At 39.5% G+C, this 26,162-nt stretch overlaps 1 protein-coding gene across 4 annotated transcripts in view; it reads left to right on the top strand.

The window, feature by feature from the left end:
• Nucleotides 1-2,973: 2,973 nt before the first annotated feature.
• The window catches only part of SCAF4 (SR-related CTD associated factor 4), a 56,330-nt gene continuing 33,141 nt past the window's right edge, over nt 2,974-26,162 (top strand). For 3 of the 4 annotated variants that reach the window (XM_019922480.3, XM_073804437.1, XM_019922482.3), the window contains exons 1-3: nt 2,974-3,428; nt 24,035-24,118; nt 25,020-25,064. In XM_019922480.3, the coding sequence (XP_019778039.2) occupies nt 3,399-3,428; nt 24,035-24,118; nt 25,020-25,064 (159 nt within the window). In that variant the 5' untranslated portion in view covers nt 2,974-3,398. The remainder of the gene's footprint in view (nt 3,429-24,034; nt 24,119-25,019; nt 25,065-26,162) is intronic. The other variant, XM_019922478.3, reaches the window with a different exon arrangement.

Raw genomic sequence — 26,162 nt, 5'->3', positions numbered from 1 at the left:
AATGGAGATCCAGAAAAGCCAAAGGGTAGATCTACTAAGAACTATATTTCCTTTTTTATTGGCCACACCGCATAGCACTCGGGATCAAACCCGTGCCCCCTACAGTGGAAGCGCGGAGTCTTAACCACTGGACCGCCAGGGAAGTCCCCAAGAACTATATTTTCTAATGCAATGTTGGTGGTCCTATGTATGACTACTCTGAGAGAAGCAAAATGGGCTTAAAAAAATATAATCGTAGTTCAGCTGAGAGATAAAAAGGGAGTGAAACGAAGTAGATGTTAGATGGGCCCCCAAAGAATACTTTTTTTTTCCTTCAACAAATAATTAAGAGTACACATCATCTCACATCCTAAAAGAAACAAGTACACTCCTCCTTCATCCTGCAGCTTTTCCCTGGGGCCCTCACAAACTTGCCTTCACAGTCAAGGCTGTAAAATATCTCCTGCTGCCTTCCCTTCGTTCTTTTTTTTTTTTTTAATGTATTTATCTACTTATTTGGTTGCACCGGGTCTTTTTTTAAATTTATTTATTTTTGGCTGCGTTGGTTCTTTGTTGCTGTGCACGGGCTTTCTCTAGTTGCAGAGAGCAGGGGCTACTCTTTGTTGCAGTGGGTGTGCTTCTCATTGAGGTGGCTCCTCTTGTTGCAGAGCACGGGCTCTAGGCGTGCAGGCTCCAGTAGTTGTGGCGCACGGGCTCAGTTGCTCCGTGGCATGTGGGATCTTCCCAGACCAGGGATCAAACCCGTGTCCCCTGCATTGGCAGGCGGGTTCTTAACCACTGCACCACCAGGGAAGTCCCTACACCGGGTCTTAATTGTGACAAGGGGGGTCCTCAGTTGCGGCTCCATGGCTCCTTAGTTGTGGCATGAGAACTCTTAGTTGTGGCACGCATGTGGGATCTAGTTCCCAGACCAGGGATCGAATCTGGGCTCCCTGCATTGGGAGTGCGGAGTCTTATCCACTGCGCCACCAGGGAAGTCCCTGCATTCCCTTCTTGAGGGCACATCAGTTCGGCTTTGGCCCTCTCCACTCCTGCCAACGTTCCTCCTGAGATCCCATTGCTAGCAGGTACTTCCTAACCTTTACCTTGCTGACTTCTACCTTCAGCACCGGACCAGGCTGACCGATTCTCCTATGCTCTTTCTCGGCCTGTTCTCACTCTAGCTTCTTACCCCTCACATAGCTGAGTTTCCAGTTTCGTGTCCCTTTGTCAGTTTCAGCTCCTCCCAGCATGCTTTGCACTACTGACTCCCAGACCTCCACCTCCTCTCAGCCATCTCTCCTGACTCCACACGTGTTTACCCAACTGCCTCTTAGACACCTTCACTTATTTGCGCCAGGGGCAGCTCAAACTCCACAGGCACCAGAAGGAGATCATCTGGCCTTGGGCATGTTAGCTAACTGAATTGGGTCTCACTTCCTCAACTATAAAACAGGGGCATTACCAATAGCCACGTCACACAGAAGCACATTAAATTAAACGAAATAACACAGAATGGCATGTCAGACCCCTGGCACATGGTAAACGATCTACAAGTGTTAAACCATTACTGTGACTTCACTCAAACCCATTCCTTCCTACCCATATATTCCCTAACTTATAAACCCACCACCCATGTCCTTCATCAAGCAAATACCTAGAGCATCCTCCTTGATACCTCCCTCTTCCTTAACCTCATAGTTGTTCTGTCCCAACCCATCCATTTCCCTTCTTAAGTACCTGAGCTTGTCTCTCCTCTACTCCATTGCCTTAAGCTCTCAGCATCCCCTGGGCTGAGGGCTAGGGCTATTCTTTCCCTGACCCCACTCTTGCTCCTCTACACATTAGTCGTGAAAGAGCATATTGCATGACACCACTCTCCTCTTAAAAGCTTTCAATGGCTTCCCACTGCCTTGGGGACAAAATCCAAACTCCTTGGAAGGACACAGAGGCTCTTCAGGACCTGGTCTCAGTCCTCCTCCTTACTCCATAAGCTCCAGCTCGTCTTCCTTGGGTAATGCCACAGTACTCGTCAAGCTCAGTTAGGCCACAGTGCCTTCTCCAACCACTCTTGCTGCTTCTTCCAGATGTAGCTCAGGTGCCACTTCCTCTAAAAAGCTTTCCTGGACTTCCAGTCAGATGAATATCTTTGTCTTTGTTCCACAGAGTCTCTGCCCTAACACTTACCATGCTTTAGTTATTACCTGCTCATTTGCCTATCCTCTCCCACTAAATCGAGCTGCCTGCGGGAAAGAAAAGTATCTTTTAATTTCCATATTCCCAGAACCCAGCACAGTGCCCGGCAGGCAGTAGGTTGCACGGGAAGTTAATCAGAACAGTCTTTCCACCTAAAAGGAAACGTGGTTTGGGGAATCGATATTAGTGTTTAGCGAATCCACTCCTCTCGCGGTACAAGGCTGCACAGGGGTTCCTTTAGGCCTGCGTGGATATCCAGTGCCTGCATGTCCTTCTCGGGGCTTCAGCTCAGGCAGATTTAACCCTCACGATTAGGGCAGACACAGGACTGCATCGGCAGAGCCTGCACGGGAGCCTGCAAATGCACGCTCAGCGGGCTGAGGTCAAATCCTGAGCCCTTTGTTCCAGGCGGCGGAGGGCAAGTGGCTCCGAGCCCGCCAGCCCTGACGAGTGCAGGGCCTGCCTGGGCAGAATGGCACACAAAAACGCACCGGGGAGCGCCGTGTCGGGCAGGGGCGCGCGTGTGCACTGGCCCTCTCCGTGCCAGACTCCTGGCCCTGGGACCCCGCGCTCGCCGGCGCCCCTCTCGGGGACCCAGTCTCTGGGATAAGCCGACTTCTCGGCCCGCGGCCGCAGCGGGCGGGAAAGCACTCCGTTGCCCAGCGTCACGCGCTAGCGGCTGGGCGGGCGGCGCGCGCGCACGCGCGGGGCGGGACGGGGCGGGGCGGGGCCAGCGGGGGCGGGGCGGGGCGGGGCTGGAGCCGGGCACAGGAAGAGCTGGGAGGCCCAAGCCGTCCCAGCGTGCCCCGCGCGGCGTGGACTCGGGCAGCTGCCGCCATCCCGCTGGCGAGGAGGAGAGAGAGGCCCGCCCGCTTGCCGGTCGGGCCAGTGTGGGCTAGTGCGTGAGGGCGCGGGGGGCCGTGTCAGCGAGACGCAGAGCGCAGCCGCCACCACCAAACGGACATGTTGGAGCCCAGGGCCGCCGCCGCCTCTTTTTCCTTATCCTCCGAACGGGACTGAGAGGGGGCCCGCCACCCCGCCGCCTCTGCCTCGGCCGCCCGCCCCGCCGCCTCGGCCGCAGCCTCTTCCTGCCCGGCCTCCAGCTCCGCAGCTCATCGCCTCCGCCGGCCCCTCAGGCCCGGCCGGTTCCCCGGCCCCGCTCCGCCGCGGCGCGAGGTCTATGTGACCGGCGGGCCCGGAGCAGCCGCCGCCGCAGCGCGAACATGGACGCCGTCAACGCCTTCAACCAAGAGGTAAGGGGTGCTTGGAACAGGAGGGTGCCGGGCCTGCCGTGGAGTCGGGGCGTCGTTTCTCCTGCCGCCGGAGGTTTAAAGCTTAGGTCGGGGTGGGGACTCTTCCTGCCCCGGTTCCGGGGCGGCGGGGCCTGCGCGGAGCGGCCTGTGGCCCGGGGAGGTCGCGGCGGCCGCGGGAGCCGACCCCACACCCCTCCCCCACCTCCCACTCCCGGGCGGCGACCTCGGGCTGCCCCTCTCGCCCCCTTCCGGCCTTCTCCAGCCCGCGTCGGCGCCGGTGCCTCTAACTTCGCCCTCTTTCAGGTCCGGGTGCTCTCGCTCTCTGCTCCCAGCCCCGTATTGGCTTCGCGGTACCGGGAGCCCGCAAGGGGCTAAGAAAGAAGCGCGGGCGGGCGTAGGGGGCGGGGGGAGCCGGAGCATCTGCTGGTCGCAGGGCTGGCGGAGCGGCGGCCTCGGCTCTCCTGTTGCTCGGGCCGCGGCGCGACAGCGGCTGGACTCTGATCCCGGGTCGGGGAGGAGTTGGAGAGGGTGTTCATCCCTCTCCCCCGGGATTCCTACACTTGGGAAATGGGCTTAATAAACGGGGCTCCTTATCTTACCGAGTCGTGAACCCAACCCTCTTATGGGCTCTGTGGCCCCAACGTGACACCTAAAAAGTTGAATGGGAGGGAAGAGTATTCGCTCCGCCTTAGACCGCTAGAATGCCGGCTTTGGCCTCCAGTCCCCCACCCTTGCACCCTTCTCTCGGCAGTTAATTCTCGGCTCCCTTCTTTGGGAGCATTTACATGTGAAAACCTCCCAAAACCGGGAACAAAGCTGCCTGCCGCCCTAAAGCTCTCTGGTTGTATCTCCAGACATTCCAGGTGCTGTTTTTGAAGCGTAGAGTCCACACATTTCTATTTTTCAGAATCGATTTGAGGGGAGAGGTCTTGACCATTGATGATTTAAAATGTAGTTACAGAATGGAAACAATTGTCATGTGTTGAGTTGGATTATCTTCCTTTTCCAAATAACTAAAGGTAAACCCAGCACTGAAGAAGTCAGATGTAGTAGTGTAGTACTAGATGTCTTGGGACAGCGTTAAAAACTTGGTGCATCTCACAGTGAGATTTTTGTAGTTTCACTTGTGACAGAATTAGGGTGCAGTAACTTTCACTTTGCAGTGCTATAATATCGTACCCTCCACTAACACTGCAGTTAGCACCGTTTATTGCTTTATCAATTATCCTAGAAATGATTTGTCTTCAACTGATGGATACATAACATGTCTTAACTGCAGAAGTTGGGCAGTGTCTTGTAAAGTTCAGTATTGATTATTTTCAAAATGATGAAATAGTATTTCCTCATTTTTGATGGCTAGAGAATTTGTGATAATGCTCCAAAGATTTCAGGGTTGGAAGTTGACTTTGTTTCCTTAAGGCAAAATACACTGGAATGTTGGCTTCATGAGGGCAGGGAGTTTCTGTTCTTTGCTTTCTCCCCCCACCCAGCATAGCACATGGTTGGCAAATACTTGTTGAATGAATAAGACTTTATACAAATGGTACAATTTTTTAGAAGATAAGTACATTTCTTTCTCAAGATAAAAACTTTTTGAATGGTTTTAATGAACAAAGAGGAGGGTTTTTAGTGTATTCTTAAGATCAGAAGTATTTAATTCTGATTGAGACATTATGGAAGTTCACATTAAGCACATTATTAAGCAAAGTGTCTTATGTTAATTCTGGAAAAATGTCATCAGTAGTTTTTACTTTGAAAACCAAAATTAGGAATGATACTGACTCCTTGAAAAAGGAAAATGGTATTTTAACCTTTTTAAATGTACAAAATGAGAATTTTCTTATCATTGATCATTTTCCTCTTTAAATAATTTCTATTTCCATTCCTAGTCTTTATCACTGCAAATTGCATTATGTTAGGTGTATGTTACCAATTCCAACTCTCTTCTGCCAGACTTTCTTCCCAAAACACTTTTTTCTGGAGAAAATAGTCTGACTTTAAAATCCATCTCCTTGTGCCTGCCTGATTGTAGTGCTTCTCAGTTAATTCCCCCCATTCATGAAATGTTATTGATTAGTTCAAATCTGTAACTTCAAATCTCCCAAATCTTCATTTTGCAAACCTGCTTAGCTGTAAAGCTGTGTCCTTAATACGATGGCACTACTATTGAGGACCTCTGTCCCATAGGAGCCTAAACTAATAGAGGACACAAAACTTAAGCAAGTAGCTTTAATATGGGATAGAATGGCTTCCTTTGGGGCCCTTGTAGAGTACTGTGGGATGGCCGTGGGGGATTAGACTTGGATGGAGAAGAAAGTGTCAGTCTCAGGATTTCCGAAGGTGTTGGAAAAGTAATTCAGAGGCTACAGTGGTGAGAAATAAGGAACAGTAGTTTGACTCCTGAGACTACTGGAAAGTAAGAATCATTAAGGTATCAATAATTTTGGGTCTGACAAGTTTTACATCTCTGATGTGTTTGAATTTCATTTTTTTTTTCCAGGTCGTGGATAAATTGAAGGTTTTAAGTAGTGGAGTGATAATCAAAATACTGCTTGATTTGTAGTATATATTGGAGAAGGCAGAGGTTTGGAGAAATTTGGCGGGTTGGGGACTGAGGTAGGAGAAGCAAGTAGAATCTGAACTTGGCACGTCTGTAGAGGGAGTGGAGAGGAGGGGAAGGATGTGGACCAGAAGAATCCATGGACTTGACATCTGGTAGGTTTAGAAGCACCTTTTGCCCCCACATTCTGAGTGCTGGGAGAGGGGGGATGCTGTTAACATGACAAGCAGTCATCAAAAGTATATTTAGTGGATGGGAAAATATGCTCGATTTTGAACAGCTTGAGTTTGAGTGGAACAGTCGTGTAGAAATTTTTGGCAAGCAGTTGGTCATGTAGGACTCAAACTTGGAAGCAAGAGTTAGAGGGAGACATCAGGGAGTCACTCTCAGATGTGCCCTAGAGAAAATTGAGAGGGGGAGACAAAGGAATTAATATTTAATAAGCATCTATATAGCATGTCAGTCACTTTATATATACATATCTAAGTTAATACTCCTACAACCTTGCGTAGACGTCCATTTATAGGTGAGAAAACTGATTTTCAAAGAAGTTGAATAATAATTCTCTCAAGGGCATACTACTAGTTAATGGCAGAGCTGAGATTTGAATACAGATGGTCCCCTCTTAATTGCTGCCTGAAGATAATATTTTATATAATACCAGGGGAGTGGTCACAGGTTAAGACTTAAGTAAGAAAAAGGCCACAAAATTCTTTGAGGGTAATGGAATCTGTAGTTTAAAGTTGAATGGTGATAGGAGAGATAAGGAAATAAGAGGTAGCAAATGTAAAGTAGTTGGGGTTTTTTGTTTGTTTTTGTTGTTTTAGAAGTTTGGTTGGAGGTATTCCCAGGGAAAAGTTGCTTCAAGGATGAAGGGAAGGAAGAATAATTAACAGTGTAGTAGGCACTGGTGCTAGCCCTTTGGTATGTTTATATAGTGTGTATATATAAAGTCTTAACCTAAGTAAGTGGTGTTCAAGCCCTGGTCTCTATTAGATGGGCATAGAAGTTAAAGCATGTTGAGGGACGGAATGTGCAAAAAAAAAGCATAGTTTAAAGCAGCCAGAGGGATTGGTTAACTTAGAGCAAAATTGTGGATGAGAGGAAGGGAACAGATCTGAGGCACAGGTAAAAGAGGTCAGTATATCTGTGATAAGAGAGGAAGGAAGATAAAAAAAGCCAAGGTTATTAAAGGCATTTTGACAGGACTTTTATGACAAGACACTGTGTTAAGTGTTGTAAAAGATGGAAAGATGAGTAAAAAAAATCAGTGATACTTAATTGTGTTCTATTATGTTTATATATACTCCTTAATAAGAAGGGTTTGGTAGTTCATAAGTTTGTTGAATGGATAAAGGTTATAGATAGGATTTTTTAAATCTGTAGATTGCATTTTTAGCCTTTAATCAGTCTTCGCTAAATCCAAAAGAAGAGCTCTTCCCTCTCCCTCACTTTTTTTTTTTGGGGGGGCAACATCTGTGATTTTAAGATGTTTAAAGTACAAAAAACGTGCAGAGAATATAACAAGAATCGACAGTTGTTATTTATGTGTTTTTAATTTTAAAATAAAGTATTATAAAGTCCTTCTTTCCTCCCATCCCCTCTATCCCCGCCCCCCCAGTCAGAAGCAATCAAGTAATGAATTTAGTATAATATCAATCTCTGGTCCTTAAACATATTCTATATTTTGATATACATGAGTAGTATATTGTACATATTCCGCAATGCTTTTTTGCTTAAACATTATTAATACTGTATATTAAGATTTAGTTCTTTCTAACTGCTGTGTAGTATGCTATTATTTGAATAGACCATAATTTATTTATCTGGTTCCCCAGTTGATGAACATTTGTTTCTCATTTGTTACTGACAAACACTGCAATGAACTTTCTCAATCATGTCTCTTTGTGGAAGAGTTTCTCTAGGACAGCTGTTCTCAAACTTTGGAGTTTGGCTCGTTTAAACTCTTAAAAGTTAAGGACCACAGAGAGCTTTTGTATCTATGGGTTATATCTTGATATTTACCATATCAGAAATTTAAGCTGAGAAATACATTTATTAAAAATGATGTACCTATTGCATGTTAACATAAATAACATTTCTAATGAAAAATAACATTTCCAAAACAAAAAAAATTAGAAGAGTGACATGGTTTTATATTTTTGCAAATCTCATTTAAACTTACGTTTAATAAAACTTGAATTCTTGTATATACTTTTTCATTCAGTCTCTTGCATCAGGTAGCCTCTGGAAAACTGCTGTATACTTGTGAGAAAATGAATGAAAAGGGCAAGAAATGTCTTAGTATTGATATGAAAACAGTTTTTACCTCACAGACCACTGAAAGGAACTCAGACACCCTCTTCCCCACACCGCTCCCCACAGCCCCCAGGATCCTGGAGTTACTTTGTGAGAACTACTTTATCGAGGTGTGGTATGCATATAATGCTACTTTGAAGTGCAGGAAGAAAATATGAGTGCTTTTATATTTGTTTATCTTTAAAATCAGACAAATTAAACTTTATGAGTAATTTTAATACATGAATCGACTTTGCTGCTCTTATTCACTTGGGCTGACAGTCTTGAATCATGTTACTCTGAAGGAAGAATTGAGCTCCACATCTCATTGGGGAGCCTGCCACTCTTCCTATTCCCACTGGAAATTGTTCTGTATGAACTATTGTATATTTTACCTATTGATTACTAGGCATGATTGTCTTCTAGAATTTAGGTCATATGATGAGTATTGTAAAGCATTTTTTTTTAACCTGTAATGTCAGTCTGGTTGCTTTTTGATCATTCCTTTCTTCTTTGAGAGGTCTATCTAAAGAAGTGGACAAAGATTTGAAACACGGTTCTTACTGTGTGGAAGAGATGTAGAGGACCAGGGCAACAGAAGTAAAATTGGAGGTTTCTCTTGACTCATTTGACAATGTCACGCTGTTAATCACAGGAGTTGGGATACTAAAAGTTATAGTTTTGTTCCTCTGCTCTTTCTTGACTCAGAGAATTGCTTATCTCTGACAACAGTAGAGGTCTGGCTTTATGGTGAGTGGAATAAAGCTGGCTCTTCAGAGCTTTCTGTAGCAGGATTTATCACTGATGTTCTTGTTGAAAATATTCCTCTCCCTAGTCTCTCATTTTGTTTAGTATTTTGTTTCAGAAAAATGTGTGGACGTATGATAAGGAACTGATTCAGAGAAAAATTGGAGTAATGGAAAAGTTGGCTTGTAAATCTTGTGAAACAGGATTCAGGAGATAAAAGTACCTAATAAAAAGTTGACAAAATGGTAGTTGGTTTTTGTATGTGTATGTTTTGTTTGTTTTGTGGGAGTTTTTTTGTTTTGTTTTCGGCTGCGTTGGGTCTTTGTTGCTGTGCACGGGCTTCTGTTGTTGTGGAGCACGGGCTCTAGGCACCCGGGCTTCAGTAGTTGTGGCACACGGGCTTAGGTGCTCTGTGGCATGTGGCATCTTCCTGCACCAGGCCTTGAACCCGTGTCCCCTGCATTAGCAGGCAGAATCTTAACCACTGCGCCACCAGGGAAGTCCCTGTATGTGTATGTTTTTGTGGGAGTGTTTTTTTGTTTACCAGGTACAAATTGTAGGTTGCTGTCCTCGACATGGAGCCCAAGTGAATATATAATTCACTTAATCATTACAGGAAACTTTTTTTTTGAGGCATAGTCGGTTAACAATATTGTGTTAGTTTCAGGTGTGCAGCATAGATTCCGTTTTTTTTTTGCAGATTATATTCCATTATATGTTATTATATTATTACAGAATATTGGGTATCTCTGTGCTATACAGTAAATCCTTGTTGCTTATCTATTTTATATATAGTAATTTGTATCTGTTAATCCCATACGCCCCCCCCTCTCCTTTTTGGTAACCGTAAGCTTGTTTTCTGTGTCTGGGAGTCTGTTTCTGTTTTGTACATAGATTCATTGCATTATTTTTTAGATTCCATATATAAGTGATATCATACAGTACTTGTCTTTCTCTGACTTATTTCACTAAACATTCTTTAGTTTCATCCATGTTGCTGCAAATGGTAATATTTCAATTTTTATGGCTGAGTAATATTCAGTTGTGTATATATACCACATTTTCTTTATCCGTGCACCTGTTGATGGGCACTTAAGTTGCTTCCGCGTCTTGGCTATTGTGAGTAGTGCTGGTATCGAACGCTGGGGTGCATGTATCTTTTTGAATTAGAATTTTTGTTTTTTCTGGATATATACCCAGGAATAGAATTGCTGAATCATGTGGTAGTTCTAATTTAGTTTTTTAGGGAACTTCCATACTGTTTTCCATAGTGGCTGCACCAATTTATATTCCCACGAACAGTGTAGGAGAGTTCCCTTTTCCCCGTACCCTCTCCAGCATTTATTTGTAGACTTTGATGATGGCCGTTCTGACCCATGTGAGGTGATACCTCATTGTCATTTTGATCTGCATTTCTCTAGTAATTAGCGATGTTGAGCATCTTTTCATGTGCCTGTTAGCCATCTGTGTGTCTTTGAAAAAATGTCTATTTAAGTCTTCTGCCCATTTTTGGTTTCGTTTTTTTGATATTGAGTTGTATGACAGGTTACTTTTCTATAGATGTCTGCCTGCATTTAAAATTCATTTCAGATACACCTTGATAACATGATAGGAAAAAAGTTGTTAACATAAATGATGAACTTTTAGTGTTATTGATATTTGTTGAGATAATATGTGGAATCTTTTTTTTTTTTTTAGCATACTTCAGAGCAACAGCATGCAGATTTAATAATAAGCCTAAAACAAGTTACGCTATGTTATCAGGTAGTATATAGGATAAGCAGCTTAGCTATTAACAGTTGAAGTTTTGGTAGAGTTGGTAATAGTTAAATTTGTATTAGGCCTTACTAAGATCTGTTGAGAGCTTAGTCTTGAAGAGACATGTCTACATTTCTGTGTTAATAGTAAGTGTAATTAAAATGTACTGTCATGATTTTTTTTTGAGAACTAGAAGATTGCTCAAACAGTATTGTAAGTTATTATGCTCCAGTCACCTTGATCCTTTTCAATATTTGCATGGTTTGTCGATTACTTTTTATTGTGTTATAGTTAGAGCTCTTTATTGGTGCTTGTGAATTCATGGATAAATACATAGAAACTTTGATAATACTGATGAAGCATTGTACAGGTTAGTAGTGAATTCAACAAGAAATCCAGTGAAACTCTGGAGTTAAGAATTAGAAGCCAAGCCACTATGGAGAACAGTATGGAGGTTCCTTAAAAAACTAAAAATAGAACTACTGTATGACCCGGCAGTCCCACTACTGGGCATATACCCTGAGAAAACCATAATTCAAAAAGAGTCATGTGGGCTTCCCCGGTGGCGCAGTGGTTGAGAGTCCGCCTGCCGATGCAGGGGACACGGGTTCGTGCCCCGGTCCGGGAAGATCCCACATGCCGCGGAGCGGCTGGGCCCGTGAGCCATGGCCGCTGAGCCTGCGCGTCCGGAGCCTGTGCTCCGCAACGGGAGAGGCCACAGCAGTGAGAGGCCCGCATACAGCAAAAAAAAAAAAAAAAAAAAAAAAAGTCATGTACCACAATGTTCATTGCAGCTCTATTTACAGTAGCCAGGACATGGAAGCAACCTAAGTATCCGTCGACAGATGAATGGATACAGATGTGGTACATATATACAATGGAATATTTCTCAGCCATAAAAAGAAATAAAATTGAGTTATTTGTAGTGAGGTGGATGGACCTAGAGTCTGTCATAGAGTGAAGTAAGTCAGAAAGAGAAAAATAAATACCGTCTGCTAACACATATATATGGAATCTAAAAAAAAAAAAAGGTTATGAAGAACCTAGGGGCAGGACAGGAATAAAGATGCAGACGTAGAGAATGGACTTGAGGACGCGGGGAGGGGGAAGGGTAAGCTGGGACGAAGTGAGAGAGTGGCAAGGACATATATACACTACCAAATGTAAAATAGATAGCTAGTGGGAATCAGCCGCATAGCACAGGGAGATCAGCTCAGTGCTTTGTGACCACCTAGAGGGGTGGGATAGGGAGAGTGGGAGGGGGGAGACGCAAGAAGGTGGAGATATGGGGATATATGTATAGCTGATTCACTTTGTTATAAAGCAGAAACTAACACACCATTGTAAGCAGTTATACTCCAATAAAGATGTTTAAAAAAAAAAGAATTAGAAACCAAGGTTTAGATTGGGGGGCGGTTGGGAGATAGCAGGGCTCAGTGAAAAGTAGAAGGTCATCCAACTACCCCTTGAAAGTTATAATTGGTGTTTGGATAATTTGTGACTTTTGGTGTAAATCCATGTGGGTCACTTGGAAGAGATCGTAGAGCAGTAGTGTACCTAGCATATTTGACATCCAGAGCAGAACTGTCTTCTTTTTCTTTCTTCTAACACATTCATCTTCTACAACAAAACTGTTCTCAGAAATAATCATGAAATTGGCCAGGAAAGAAATTTGAACTTCATGCCGGTTACAAATAAATATTACAACAGAGAGAATTAATTGATTAATATTTTTAAATTTCATTAATACTTTTTTGATAAAAGTAGAAAATTTTATCTACATCCTGCTCTGTCACAGTAATGAATAATAATATTCCAGTTTCTTTTTAAGCCTTAACTTCTGCATATTTGTCAATGATTGTCAGTTGATTTTCACAATATTTGAGTTCAGTAGACAGTTATAGTCAGATTTAGCAATTTTACCTTCACCTGTAAGTGACTGAAAAAACACTTCTCATTAATTCTAATTACTAAAGGTTGTATGTGAAGCAGCACATATACAGTAGTTGGGACGACTTAAACATAAGGTTTCCTTTAGCAGAAATTTAGAAAAAGCTCACTTCACAGTAAATTCTAGAAGTCACAATACTGTCCATGTCTTTTTTTGGCATCGATTCTAGTGACTTCCAAACGTACTCTCAGTCAAAAAATTTTCACTAAAATATTTTCACCCAGAGTTTCAGTGTAGGTCTCTATTATGATTGGTGAACATCTTTGAAATTATGTGTAATGGCATTCTCCATAATTTTTGTTCATGGATCATCAAGCTTTGTGTTTCTTTGTTAAAGACTAATTCTGGCTGTTTTTAAGTATTTACACCAGAAAAAAAAGATATATCAGGAAAGAAGACTTGCAAACAGCTATCATACTTTAAACGTACCATTTAAACATACGAATATATATACATAGGAACTACAGAATTGCAGACGTAAACTGACCCTGAGGAGAGTGCAGGCCATCCTGAACCTCTTTGTAGTCATTCTCCAAATGAACAGGTGTAACGAATCTGCATGTTCTATGCACTGATCATATAACTGGAAGGTTTCCTAATGAAATTCCACTTAGAATAGATTGCTTATTAAAGGATACATAATAAAAATGTACAGATTTGATGTTTATGTATTAAAAACTTATCAGTTACCACAGCAGTAGTTTAAAACAAGAATCTCAGTCAACAAAATGTTTTAGGGGAAGGAATATTTTATCCCTGATATTATTTAGAATTGCTAGCATTTGGTGATAAATAAAACAATTCTCAAACAGTTTTATTGTTTTATTTAGAGTCTTTATAGACAGTTCACCCACTTTCTGCCTTCCCCTGGGTGGACTTTTCCCACTGTCCCTCTCTAGGTGTGTTATTACTTTGGAGAGCGATAGTTGACTAACCCTATAGTCTGTAAATCTTTTTCTGCAATATCCCCTAAATATCTTTATGCACTTTACCATGAGTATTCCACTTTATTCCTCCTTTTGTCAGAGGTTAGTTTTAGCTGATGTAGAATTATAATACCCTGCTTAAAGGAAACCTATAATAAGGAAATTTATGGTAATATCGCTTTTAAGCTTTTAGGAAACATAAAATACTCTTTTAAACTTTAATGGTCATATATTATCTAGTTTACTGTAATTAAGAGTTGCTGGATGATAAATCACTTTAGAAAGGATAGCCACATTTGGGATTCAGAGATACATTCAAATCTTTATAAAGGCCTTAACCATTTCTGAGTAAATACAAGAGCATATTTTATAAAGTTAGGGGTTTTTTAAATATATGAAATAATCCAAAATGGGCAAATCCATAGAGATAGAAAGTAGTTTATTGGTGGTGGTATGAGGGAGGAATGGGAAGTGACTGCTAATGGGTATGGAATTTCTTTGGGGTGTAATGAAATATTCTGAAATTAAATAGTGTTGATGGTTGTATAACTCTGAATATAGCAAAAACTACAGAGCTGTACATTTTAAAGGGGTGAGTTTTATGGTATATTAATTATATCTCAAAGCTGTTTAAAGAAAAACACAAAAAAGTCAGGTTTTAACACCGTTTTCATTGTTTTGTTGCTTGATCTTATTTTCTATCAGGTTGAAAACAATATCTCTTAGCTACTGAGTGGCTCTGGAAGTTATTTTGTTGATCCTGAATCCTAAGTTTGTTCAAAGGATATCTTTAGTTTTTACATGCTATTTTAAGAAGTAATCCAGTGGAGCCAGTTCAAGGGAAGGACAGGAAATGAATCCTGCATTTGCTCATTAAATACCAACCAGATGCCAGCATACCAGTTAGGTGTTTTATATATGCCTTTACCTTCCTTCCATTTTAGAGGTAAGGAAACGGGAGGGGTGGTGTGATTTGACAGAGTACTGTAAGAGGCTGCCTGAGCCCAGTCTACAGCCCCACATGGCTACTCGGAAGTTTTTTGAGCAGCTGACCTTTGTCTATTGTTTATGAAGGGAGAGGGCTCCCTAAACAACTTTTGTATATTTGAAGAAAGGTAGCAAGGCACTGTAATGTATATTTGTGGAAGGATTCGCCAAAGTTTAAGAATGATGAAGTTTGGGAGTTTTTAAGTCATCCACAATAATGCAATAGATGCAATCAATGTTTAAAACTTAAGATATGCTTTTAGGTGTTTATGTTTCATTTACTAATTTATATTCACAATTAAAATTTAAAATTAATTAGGGATTTTATAAATGTTAGCATTTTCAGTTTTAATCCCATTCTTTTGTATAGATCTAGTCATTACAACTTTGTGGGAGAAAAATAGGTATAGATAAAATATATAATATATGAGATAATTTTTTTTCTTCTAATCAGATGATTTTATATCCTGGAACAAATTTTTATTTCTTCGATTGAGGTCTGGAAGGAACTATGTAATTCATAAAAATGTTTTATGGCCAACTTTGGGTGGACACAAAGTTTACTTAGTGAGGCACAGTAAAAGTGATTTTGAAACCTGGCGTCTATGCTAGTAAAGTAGAGTAATGGCATGGATAAAATATTTGGCATTTCCTAAAATCACATCCTGACCTATTTCTCGAACAAGTGAAAAGGAAGTTGAGGATTGATTGCAGTTCAGTGAATCAAAATGGAGGTAAGGAATAAAAAATGACCTGTTGTAGTAAGTGGAACTGAAGGAGTTAAAAGCCCTGATTCGGGGGAGGCAGCCTTGGTTCTAAAGTAAAAAGTTTGAGTGAAGGGTAGACCCTTGGAAATTGTAAGGGAGTTAGTCTTAGTTGAAGAATAAATTAGGGCATACTTTGAAGCAAGGTAGCAAGTGAGTTGTCAGAAATTAACTACTTAGAAAATTAGTGCTGCCAGCAGCAAATGGTAACAGAATTAGGAGTTGGTGATATAATTAAAAAGTGATGAAGTTTAAACTCCTGTTTGCTATATTACTATATTCTATTTTCATAAAGCACATAGAAACTTAAGTAGTTAACTTGAAAGTGGTTTCGTATTTAATATTAACTATATATTTGAACTTATATGTGTGTACTTTGTAAAGCATTTCTCTAAATTCTGGAACCAGGAGAAAAGTTTATGTTTGTGGGAAAGTGTAGTAAGGTAAAGAAGTGTAGACCTAAGTATGAAAAATTTTAAAACTCTTTAAACTTGAGAATATTATTTGCAGGTTTGTTGTTTGTAAAAATATCTGGCTTGGAAGCTTTAGAAGTCTGAAAAGTGACTTTTATGGAGAAATAAATAGAACTATTTTGTAGTGTTTAAGTCAAAGTAAAGACCCTGCTCTGTAGGAGCAGGAGAACAGTACAGTTTCTTTTTCTCATCTCTGTTTTAAAGAGCCATGTAAATTTGCTCTATTGTTAGGTATATTTTGTATTAATGCCAGACCTGTCTTGTCTCCAGACAGTCCTCTAAGCAAGTGGAAAATTGGTTAATTATTTGCGTTTCAAAGGATTTGACTCTCTGGAAAGTAAATAGAGTTTACATGGGAGTAAATCATATGTCAGTAATTAAAAGGGATGCTTTCTTTAATGCACAGATGTCAAAAATATATTTAAGAAATTTTTCAGATTTGGGTTTTATGTGCACAGAGGCTTCAGTTACAAAGATTTAAAATGGCAAATTTTATTTTTAAAATTTTGTTTTAGCAATTTTGAAAAGTTGTATTAAAGGTTTACAAGGCATTGATTTAAACATAACTTAACTTCAAAGACACGATTTACTCCACGGACAGGTTGTACCTGATAATGATGATTCTGTATATTTTACAGTCAAGTTGGAGAAATGCATTTTTGTGTCTCAGACACAAAGTTTTTCATTGTTAATCCATGAATTTTAATTTTTTCATTTTAAAATTAGTGCAAATTATGGGACTTCCCTGGTGGTCCAGTGGTAAAGAATCCACCTTCCAATGCAGGGGATGTGGGTTTGATCCCCAGTTGGGGAACTAATATCCCACATGCTGTGGGGCAACTCAGCCTGCGCGCCACAACTACTGAGCTCGCACACCACAACGAAGATCCCGAGTGCTGCAACTAAGACCCGAAGCAGCCAAAAAAAATAAAGAAAATAAGTAAATTAAATAAATATTTTTTAAAAAGAATGAGAAATCACAACAAAATAAAAAAATGTTTAAAAATAAAGTTTATAAAAAAAATAAAATTAATGCAAATTAGGTAAATTTAAGCTAGAAAATAAGAAAGTATTCTACCAAATACCATTAACATTTTAGAGTATTTCAGTCTTTTTTTCCCTTCCACTTGTGTATGGAAACTTTATATATGGTTACCAGATCTTTTCAATAACATGAATTATCTTCTAATTTTAAAAGTCATCTTGGGAAATTTGGGAACATCTGATTATTTTAGATAAATTTCTAAAAGTGGAATTGTTGGTTTAAAAGATATGGACTTTTTTAGTTCTTTGCTTCATGCTAATCTACATTCATGACAGTTAGATAATTGAAGAACTGTATCTCATTGTCTTAATTTATACCTTTTTGACTACTGATAAGACTGAACATTTTTTTTCTATATTAGTTTGGGGTTCTCTTTGTTAATTGCGTTACTCTCCTATGTACAGTTTTCAGTTTTATTTTCTCTCTTACTGTTTGTATGTGCTATTGATTAACTCATATGCAATATTCTGCTTTCAGGTAGAGTGGCATAATGATACTTGTCTAGCATGTGCTTGCAGCTCCCCTTTCCCTGTGTGCCCCACCTCTCTCCCCCTCTCCTCCCCCCCCCCCCCACATACACCTGTTCCCCCCATCACATTAAATGCCCAGTATTACGAGAGTATTACCTTTTGGTAAAGGCATAAACTGAAATGCCAGGTAAGAAGGGACTGTAATTGTTCTAGCAGTAAGTGTTTTACGGAGCTATCTTCAGGCTATAATTAGATAGACAAAAAAGCATCTTTGTGGAGATGATGATTTTAAAAGATTTTTCCACTAAGTTTTGTTTTGTTAAATTTAATGTGTACTTTTTTTTTTTTTTTTTTTTTTTTGCGGTACGCGGGCCTCTCACTATTGTGGCCTCCCGTTGCGGAGCACAGGCTCCGGACGCGCAGGCCCAGCGGCCATGGCTCACGGGCCCAACCGCTCCACGGCACGTGGGATCCTCCCGGCACGAACCTGCGTCCCCTGCATCGGCAGGCGGACTCTCAACCACTGCACCACCAGGGAAGCCCTAATGTGTACTTTTATAAAATATATTTTACAAGCAAACATTTAAGTTATGTTGGCTTTAACTCTTGATTTGGTTGAAGCCAGTGTATCAGATTTGATGAGTCAGATGAACGAAAGAGGAGGGAAGACTGTAGGCTTGAACACTTTGATATCTTCATCTGTCAGAAGGGAGATTTGAGTACCAGCCTGTTACTGTGAGTGTATGTATTTCTGTTTGGAAGCATTCAAATTTTTTCCTGAAATTGAACTTTGTAATTATTAATAACAGGAGCTTAAGCCAGAATTTATCATTTTGGAGGTCATAATAGCAAAGGAAGGAGTACTAGATATAATCAGTATAATTCATTATAAAATAAAGTTAAGGAAAGCAAATACTTAAAAGTTTAAGTGGGGGGAAGGTAGGGGTAAGTATCCCATTGAAAGAGATTCTGTCTAGAGATATCTAGTCACTAGGAGCCAGAACAGATTCTCACAGGCCAAATTAAACATTTTTCTTTTGTAAAGTTTGTTTGTCTAGTGATGACTCTAAACCAAATATTTCAGAAAGATATTTGTCATGATTTCATCATGAATAAATTTTAAAAATACATAGGATGAGAGTATTGTTAAGTGAATTTTAGCTGACTGGCAGGGCCCAAGGAATATCACATAAGGTCATCCTACAAGTAGGTCCTGTTTTTAATATTTAAAAAACCATGGGGTTGGAGGAAGCCATATAAAGTAGTTTGTGAAATTTGCAAACTGATTGGAATAGCTGCTACACTGAAAACAGAAAATCATTTCCAGACTACCTAAGTAGATTGAAAGTACTGTCAGAAACCAACATAAAATCAACATGAAGATCTAGTTTTGATAAAGATTCCAGTGAAAACAGTCTGAGGGTTTCAGTTGATTATAAAGGTGAGTTAATAATTAAGCAGTATTTTTAAAAAATAATAAATGATCTCCCCTACCCCAGGATGTCCATGTTCTGAATCCTAGAACCTGTGAATATGTTTCCTTACCTGGCAAAAGAGACTTTGCAGATGTGATTAAGGGTTTGAGTTGAGTTAATTATCCTGCATTATCTGGATGAACCCAGTGTAACCCCAAGGGTCCTTCCTTGAGAGAGGCAGGAAAGTCAGAGAAAGTGCTCTGACAGTGGAAGCAGAGGTTAGGGAAGAGAGAAGATGCTATGCTGCCAGCTTTGTAGATGGAAGAAGCAGCTATGAGCCAAAGGAATTTATGCACACTTTGGCTAGAAAAGGCAAGAAATAGATTTTGACCTAGAGCGCCCAGAACGAAGGCAGCCCTGCCAACACCTTGTTTTCAGACTAGTGAGATTCTTTTTTTAAAAACAAGGTACAGTTTTATTTATTTTTAAATTTATTTATTTTTGGCAGTGTTGGGTCTTTGTTGCTCCGTGCAGGCTTCCTCTAGTTACGGTGGGCGGGGGCTACTCTTCCTTGTGGTGCACGGGCTTCTCATTGCGGTGGCTTCTCGTTGCGGAGCATGGGCTCTAGGCGTGCAAGCTTCAGTAGTTTTGGCACGCAGGCTTAGTTGCTCCGCGGCATGTGGGATCTTCCCGGACCAAGGCTCGAACCCATGTCCCCTGCATTGGCAGGCAGATGCTTAAACACTGCGCCACCAGGGAAGTCTGGAGATTCTGACTTCCAGAAGTGTTGTTTTAAGCTAATGTGTTACTGCAGGAATAGGAAACTAATACAAAAGACAATCCACTAGATTCTACAGGAATATATCCGGGCTCTGTTTATTTTGGTTTATTATACTTGAAAGGAATTAGCCAGGATAGTCGGATCTAGGAATCATATCATTTGGCTAGTAGTTGAAGAAGATAAGAGAAAGGGAAACATGCTTAGTTATATTTATTTTATCACATGAGAAAGATCACTGTTGGTCTGTGCTCCAGAGGCAAAACTAGAACAGGAGAAGGAGGGAAGGTTATCAGAAGGGAGATTTGGGGTCAGTACAAAGAAGACTGCTGTAACCGTTGGGTAAGGTTAGTTATGAGTTATTAAGCCTGTGGACTAATATGGGACCTGCCGGGTGTATTGTGAAAGCAGTTCTGAATTTGGTATGAGTACTGGATTACATACTAAGGTGCTATACAGCTTTAACACTCTTTGATACTACTGTATTTTCAGTATAGAGAAAATTTCTCTAAATTCAGTCAGCACTTGAATAGTAGATGTAATACAAAAAAGGTATTATGGTAAGCCATAACAAAAAATTAAACTCGAGGTGTGTGTCAAGATTCCCAGGGCATTATATACCTCTATTTACTGAGCCATTTATATGTCAGGTACTAGGCTAAGAGATTTATATACATTATCTCATTTAATCTTAACAGTCTTACGAGGTGAAGTGAGTGCTATTAATCCTTTTTTTCAGATTTCAGAAATCCTTGATATTTAGAAAAGGTTAACTAAACTTGTCAATGTTTATACTGTTAATAAATAGCAGAGTATCATGTTACTTTGACTAACCCCCAAACACTATGAATTCTACAGGTGTCATGGGCCAAATATGCTCCTTCCTTATCTTCTTTTGAAACTGTTCTTTATTGATATAAGGGATCGTTGTGAGTGATTATTCATAATTTTTCGAATACTTTGTAAATCAGGCATCCAGCAGAGCAGTGTTCATATTTAGTATTTTCTAATAGTTATTTAGCTGGTGACAGCAAAAAGACAAACTCATATCTGTTGCTGACAAGTATTTTTTTCTTACTAAGGCTTTCTAAGGAGGTTTTGTACCTTTTGGGTCCTACTGCTGCTATTATTTTATATAAGAGAATTGCATGGTTTTCTCTGGCTGCTTTGACACATTTGTTTTCTTTGACAGATTACATTAATTCTGAATGCAGATCTGTAATAACAGGGAGAACACTGCACCTAGTGATGTTTATTGGGCACTTGCCCTGTTGCAGATGATATACTAGTCGTTCATACACAAAAGCTAATTTATAACATTTGACCTTGCCAAATACCTTTAATTTCTGTTATTTTCTGGTGTTCCTTTGTGCAACTCCCTTCTCTGTACCACATTGAAATACTTGGTATACCCTAGTTAATTATATCATCTTTGTTCTCGTCTTACTCATCCTCATGGCTTTGATTCTGTGACCTTTCAGTTTCTAGCAGAACCTCTTCTTTGTTCAAGATGCATTTTCCAGTCTGCTGATATCTCTACCTGAATATTCAGTAGGCATCCCAAATTAAATTCATTATGTCTTATCATTATCCCTGAATCAATACAGTATACATATAGACAGGCACAGATGCCTACTTGATATTTTGTCTGTGTTCCCCATCATAGTTAATGGTCTCTGCATGTATTTAGTCAATAAGCAGCAATTGTATAAGGAGATGACTATGCTATTAAGGATTGTAAGCTTTAAAATCAACAAATTATAGTCCAGACCCGTTCCCTGGGCATCATCCGAAAACAGATGCAATCCCTTTGGGTATCATCTCAAAATAGGTGTAACAATCTATGTTAATTGTTAATATGATTAAATAAGATAATGTACCGTCAAAGGTAATTCTTCCTTATACATAAGCACTCAGTGTTGGTTCCCTCCTCTTTTCCTGAGTTGTGCCGCCTTTAGTGGAATAAACACCCTTCCTCTGTCTCTTAGATGGTAGCACTTGAATGCTCTCTTGCTGTTCTATTGCCTGTAGTCTGTATTTTAATTTTTTTAAATAAATTATGATTTAAGTATAAACTGTGGAACGTTTCATCGGAAGATACCACTGGTCTGTCTTCTGTGCTCAGTTGTCTGTTTTGTTTTGTTTTAATATGGGGAGTTCCCTACTGCGGAAATAATCAAGAAGTGCTATTTGGGACATTAAATGAATATTAGCTCTGGCTTAGGCTTCATTGAAATATGAGTCTCTTAAGCTTTTAATGGCCAGAGAAGTAGTTCTCACTGTTGCTTATTCTTTTTTTTTTTTTTTTTTTTTTTTTTTTTTTGTGGCTGTGTTGGGTATTTGTTGCTGCGCATGGGCTTTTTCTAGTTGCGGCGAGCGGGGGCTACTCTTCGTCGTGGTGCTCGGGCTTCTCACTGCAGTGGTTTCTCTTGTTGTGGAGCACGGGCTCTAGGCCCGTGGGCTTCAGTAGTTGTGGCACGTGGGCTCAGTAGTTGTGGCTCGCAGGCTCAGTAGTTGTGGTGCATGGGCTTATTAGCTGCTCTGCGGCATGTGGGATCTTCCCAGACCAGGAATTGAACCCATGTCCCCTGCACTGGCAGGCGGATTCTTAACCACTGTGCCACCAGGGAAGTCCCACTGTTGCTTATTCTTAAGATCCATGTGTAAACTTTTTTGTCTCCCCTTTCTCTGCTTTAAGGTCCAGAGAAGGAAATAGAACCACGGTAATAAACAACTGTCTTAATAACTTTTATAACTTAGAAATGGGCAGAACATGCCCTTTTATAAAATGTGTGCTGTATATTTCATGCAGTGTTGATATTTTTCAGTTTGTGTTGAAGTTGAAATATTTTAAATCATTTCGTATTTTCTCATTGGTTTTTATAGTTTCAAAGATTACTGTCTCCTTTCTAATTGTTTTTCAATTAGTGAGCTTTTATTCTCAAGGAGAATTTTAATTATGTTGGTAAATAAAATGATAAAGAATGACCTTATTTACTTAATCTCTTTTTAAAAAATGAATTTCTGTGTTAATACCTTTGTGTTTTTCCCATTTTCTGTATCTTAGTATTATTTAATGGAAAAATTCTACTTTTCTCTGCTTAGGCAGGGTATGTATCTGGTTCTTATATTGATTATATCTTTCATTGCGTACTTTTTCTAAAAATTACTGTTACCGTTGTCTGTAGTCCATTGTGTCTGTAGTTTTGAAAAGCTGTGAAAATTCTGTTACCAGGGAATTTAAGGTATGTTGCTAGGTAGGGCTATTTATTCTGGGAAAGGAGACTTTTGTTCTTTAGGGTAGCCTCTTAGTAGTGGTCTAGTAAAGATGGTCTATGTCTTAGGGGTTCCATATTTGAAATACCAACATTAATTAGAAAGAAATGGAAACATGGTTCATATAAGGTTGATAATGCTCAGGAAGCCCTGAAACTTATTTCAAGATGTATTTTTAGAAGAGTATGTGTGTGTCTATGATTAAAACAAAACAAAAACAAGAATTTAAGAAGCTAGATATAAGCTTAATGTCTTTTATCTTTGTAACCCTCTATGGGCTATCATTATATCTTGGTTGGATTTAAACTTCAGGGGGAAGGAGTATGCATGTGTGGTTAAGTCTCCTGTGAGCACCTGATTGCTGGATTTACTGTAGTGAGATTTGTTAAATATGGTGTCATTTTTATTCCTGACTAAATCAAGAAATTGTGAATTCAGGCTTTATAATGGCATGTTAAATTTCTTGCCTGATGTAATACATGTGTTTCTCCAAATGAACGTTAGAATTATTTGAAGTTCTCCAAAATCTCAATGAGGTTTGGAATGAAATATTAAATATTGAGTCACAGTATTGCCATTTTCAGTACAGGAACATGGTGTGTTTGTTTCCATTCAAATCATTTTTGAGTTCTCCAGCAAAGTTTTGTAATTTTTTCTGTTACAGATTTTGTAAATATTTTACCTTTTTCCCCCTCTTTTGCTACTTTTAATATGATTTTTTTCCCATTGTATTTTCGAAGTGGTGATGCCAGTATGTAGGAAAGCTCTTGTTTTTCTTTACTAGACGAATTATTAAACTTAGTTCCAAAAATTTATTAGTCTTTTTTTTTTTTTTTTTTTTTTTGCGGTACACGGGCCTCTCACTGTTGTGGCCTCTCCCGTTGCGGAGCACAGGCTCCGGATGCGCAGGCTCAGCGGCCATGGCTCAGGGGCCCAGCCGCTCCGTGGCATGATCCGTGGGATCTTCCCGGACCGGGGCACGAACCCGTGTCCCCTGCATCGGCAGGTGGACTCTCAACCACTGCACCACCAGGGAAGCCCCCAAAATTTATTATTCTTTTAGTTAATATATTACAAATACATTTGTAGAACTGAAGGATTAACCTCTAATTTTACTTGTAATTAAAACATTTTTTTCCTCTTTTTCTGTTTTTTAAGCTCTTTTCACTTATGGATATGAAGCCTCCCATCTCTCGAGCCAAGATGATTCTCATCACGAAAGCTGCTATTAAAGCTATTAAGGTAAGCGTAAAAGAAATGTATTTAATTTGGAAAATGTTTTTGAAATTTTGAAAATGTTATTGTTAAATGTGAGAATTCATCTTGTGAATTAGTTCAGGCCTGAATCGAAGAACATTCACCAGGTTTTGCTGAAAGTACATAATAATACAGTATGGTGCATCTACATTGTAACATATTATTTCAAAACCTGTTTTGTTGTTAATATTTTCCCTTTATATTTTTTAGCTTTACTGAGGTATAATTGACAAATTCAGTAATATAATGTAATAGAACATGATTTGATACACATGTACATTGTGAAATGATTACCTCAGTTAAGCCAATTGACACGTCCATCACCTCACATAATTGCCTTTTTTGTGTGTGGTGCTAAAAAAAGTTGAACTCATTGAAGTAGAGAGTAGAATGGCAGAGGGTTTTTTGTTTGTTTTGTTTTGTTTTGATTTAATTCTTATCATAAATCAGTGGAGTATTAGCTTCATTTTTATTTAAAAACCTTGGACTTCATGAAATTAAATGTCTTACCCAGTCACACCTTGAATAAGTGAGTCTCTTTAAAAACTGCATTATTTAGTTCCAGTTCCATTGTTCTTAGCCCTCTCATAAAGTTCCTTAATAAACTACTTTATGAAGATTCACTGATTAAAAATCTAAGAAAAGGACCTTGTGTTTGGGGGAATTTTTGTAGTTTTCTGTTTTAGTTTGTAGTTTCATTATGATGTGTTAAGATTTTTTCAGTTGTTGACTATGGGTTGACTATGGATTATTTCCCATGTTTTTTCAGTATCATCTTGGGAATTAATTCAAATTGTGCAAATTTCAAGATTTTTAAGTATTTTCTAATTACAAGGAATGTAGAAGTATGTAAACTGGATAATGATTTTCTTTTCATTCTTTTCAGCTTTATAAGCATGTAGTTCAAATAGTGGAAAAGTTCATCAAGAAGGTAACTATCCATTTATTTATTACCTCATTTTAGTTGTGATCAGTATTTGTAATTTACTTTGTAAATAGTAATTTGGATAATTGCTTCTAAAGCCACTCTACAGAAAAGTTGTCACTAGAAGTTCTTTTTAATCACTAGAGTTTTTTTTTTTTTTCCTAACAAAACAAAAATTTATAGCAGTACTGTTTGAGCACTTACTATGAGGTAGGATTCAACAACAGTTTCTTCTCTACTGAACAGGACTCTTCCTTGAGCCTGATGTGCTTTCTCTCCCCTTTGCCCTGTCTGCTCTGTTGACATTTAACTCATCTTGGAGTACTTCAAATGAAATCACTTCTTAAAGTTTTTCCAACTTTCCCCTGCTCCCGTCATAATTAAACAGTTTTTCACTTCTACGATTATATGGTGTGACTAGCACACGTCTTTCTCAGTAAAGGACTGAGAACGGAGGCTTACTTAGATATCCTTGTCTTCTCCCCCAACCTGGAGCTATGCCATGTAGTACACTCTAATAAATGTGTGTGGGAGTGTCTCTGGTCCATGGCCATTTAATACTGGCTGTGAGATAGGAGTTAGAGCTCCAACAGACTAAAAAGTATAGTCAATAGAGGTTTTTATAGTAGCAAATCAAAGTACCAGTAAATAAAACGGAAAAACAATTAAAATTACCTATATGCCACCACCCCAGTTATGATGAATATTTACTCATGTTTTAGTATGTACATTTATAAAAGGAAAATGAAGACATAGGCTGATGGATAACCTGCTTTTCCCACGGAATTTATTATAAACATCTGCAAAGTATTCTAACATATGATTGTTTTTCACGATTTACTAAGCCAGTTCCCTATTACTGGCCATTTCACTTCAGTGGCTAGCCTTGTGGAAAAAATTCAGAGGCATCTTAATTGTTTTCCTTAGGATAAATTTCTAGAAATAGACTTGATGGATCAAATAAGGCTTTACTTTTATTGCTAAATCTTTTGTAAAGGTTGTACCACCAGAAATGTGTGCAGGTGTCTGTCTATTCATTTTACCTTGTCAATTTGAAAGGCCAAAAATGACCTCTCCTTTCAGTTTTTGTTTCTCTGGTACTGT

This window comes from Tursiops truncatus, chromosome 4 (assembly GCF_011762595.2).
Source record: "Tursiops truncatus isolate mTurTru1 chromosome 4, mTurTru1.mat.Y, whole genome shotgun sequence".
NCBI classification, from domain to species: Eukaryota; Metazoa; Chordata; class Mammalia; order Artiodactyla; family Delphinidae; genus Tursiops; species Tursiops truncatus.
Note: the sequence above shows the minus strand (reverse complement) of the source record. Positions and strands in the feature narration are given on the sequence as shown.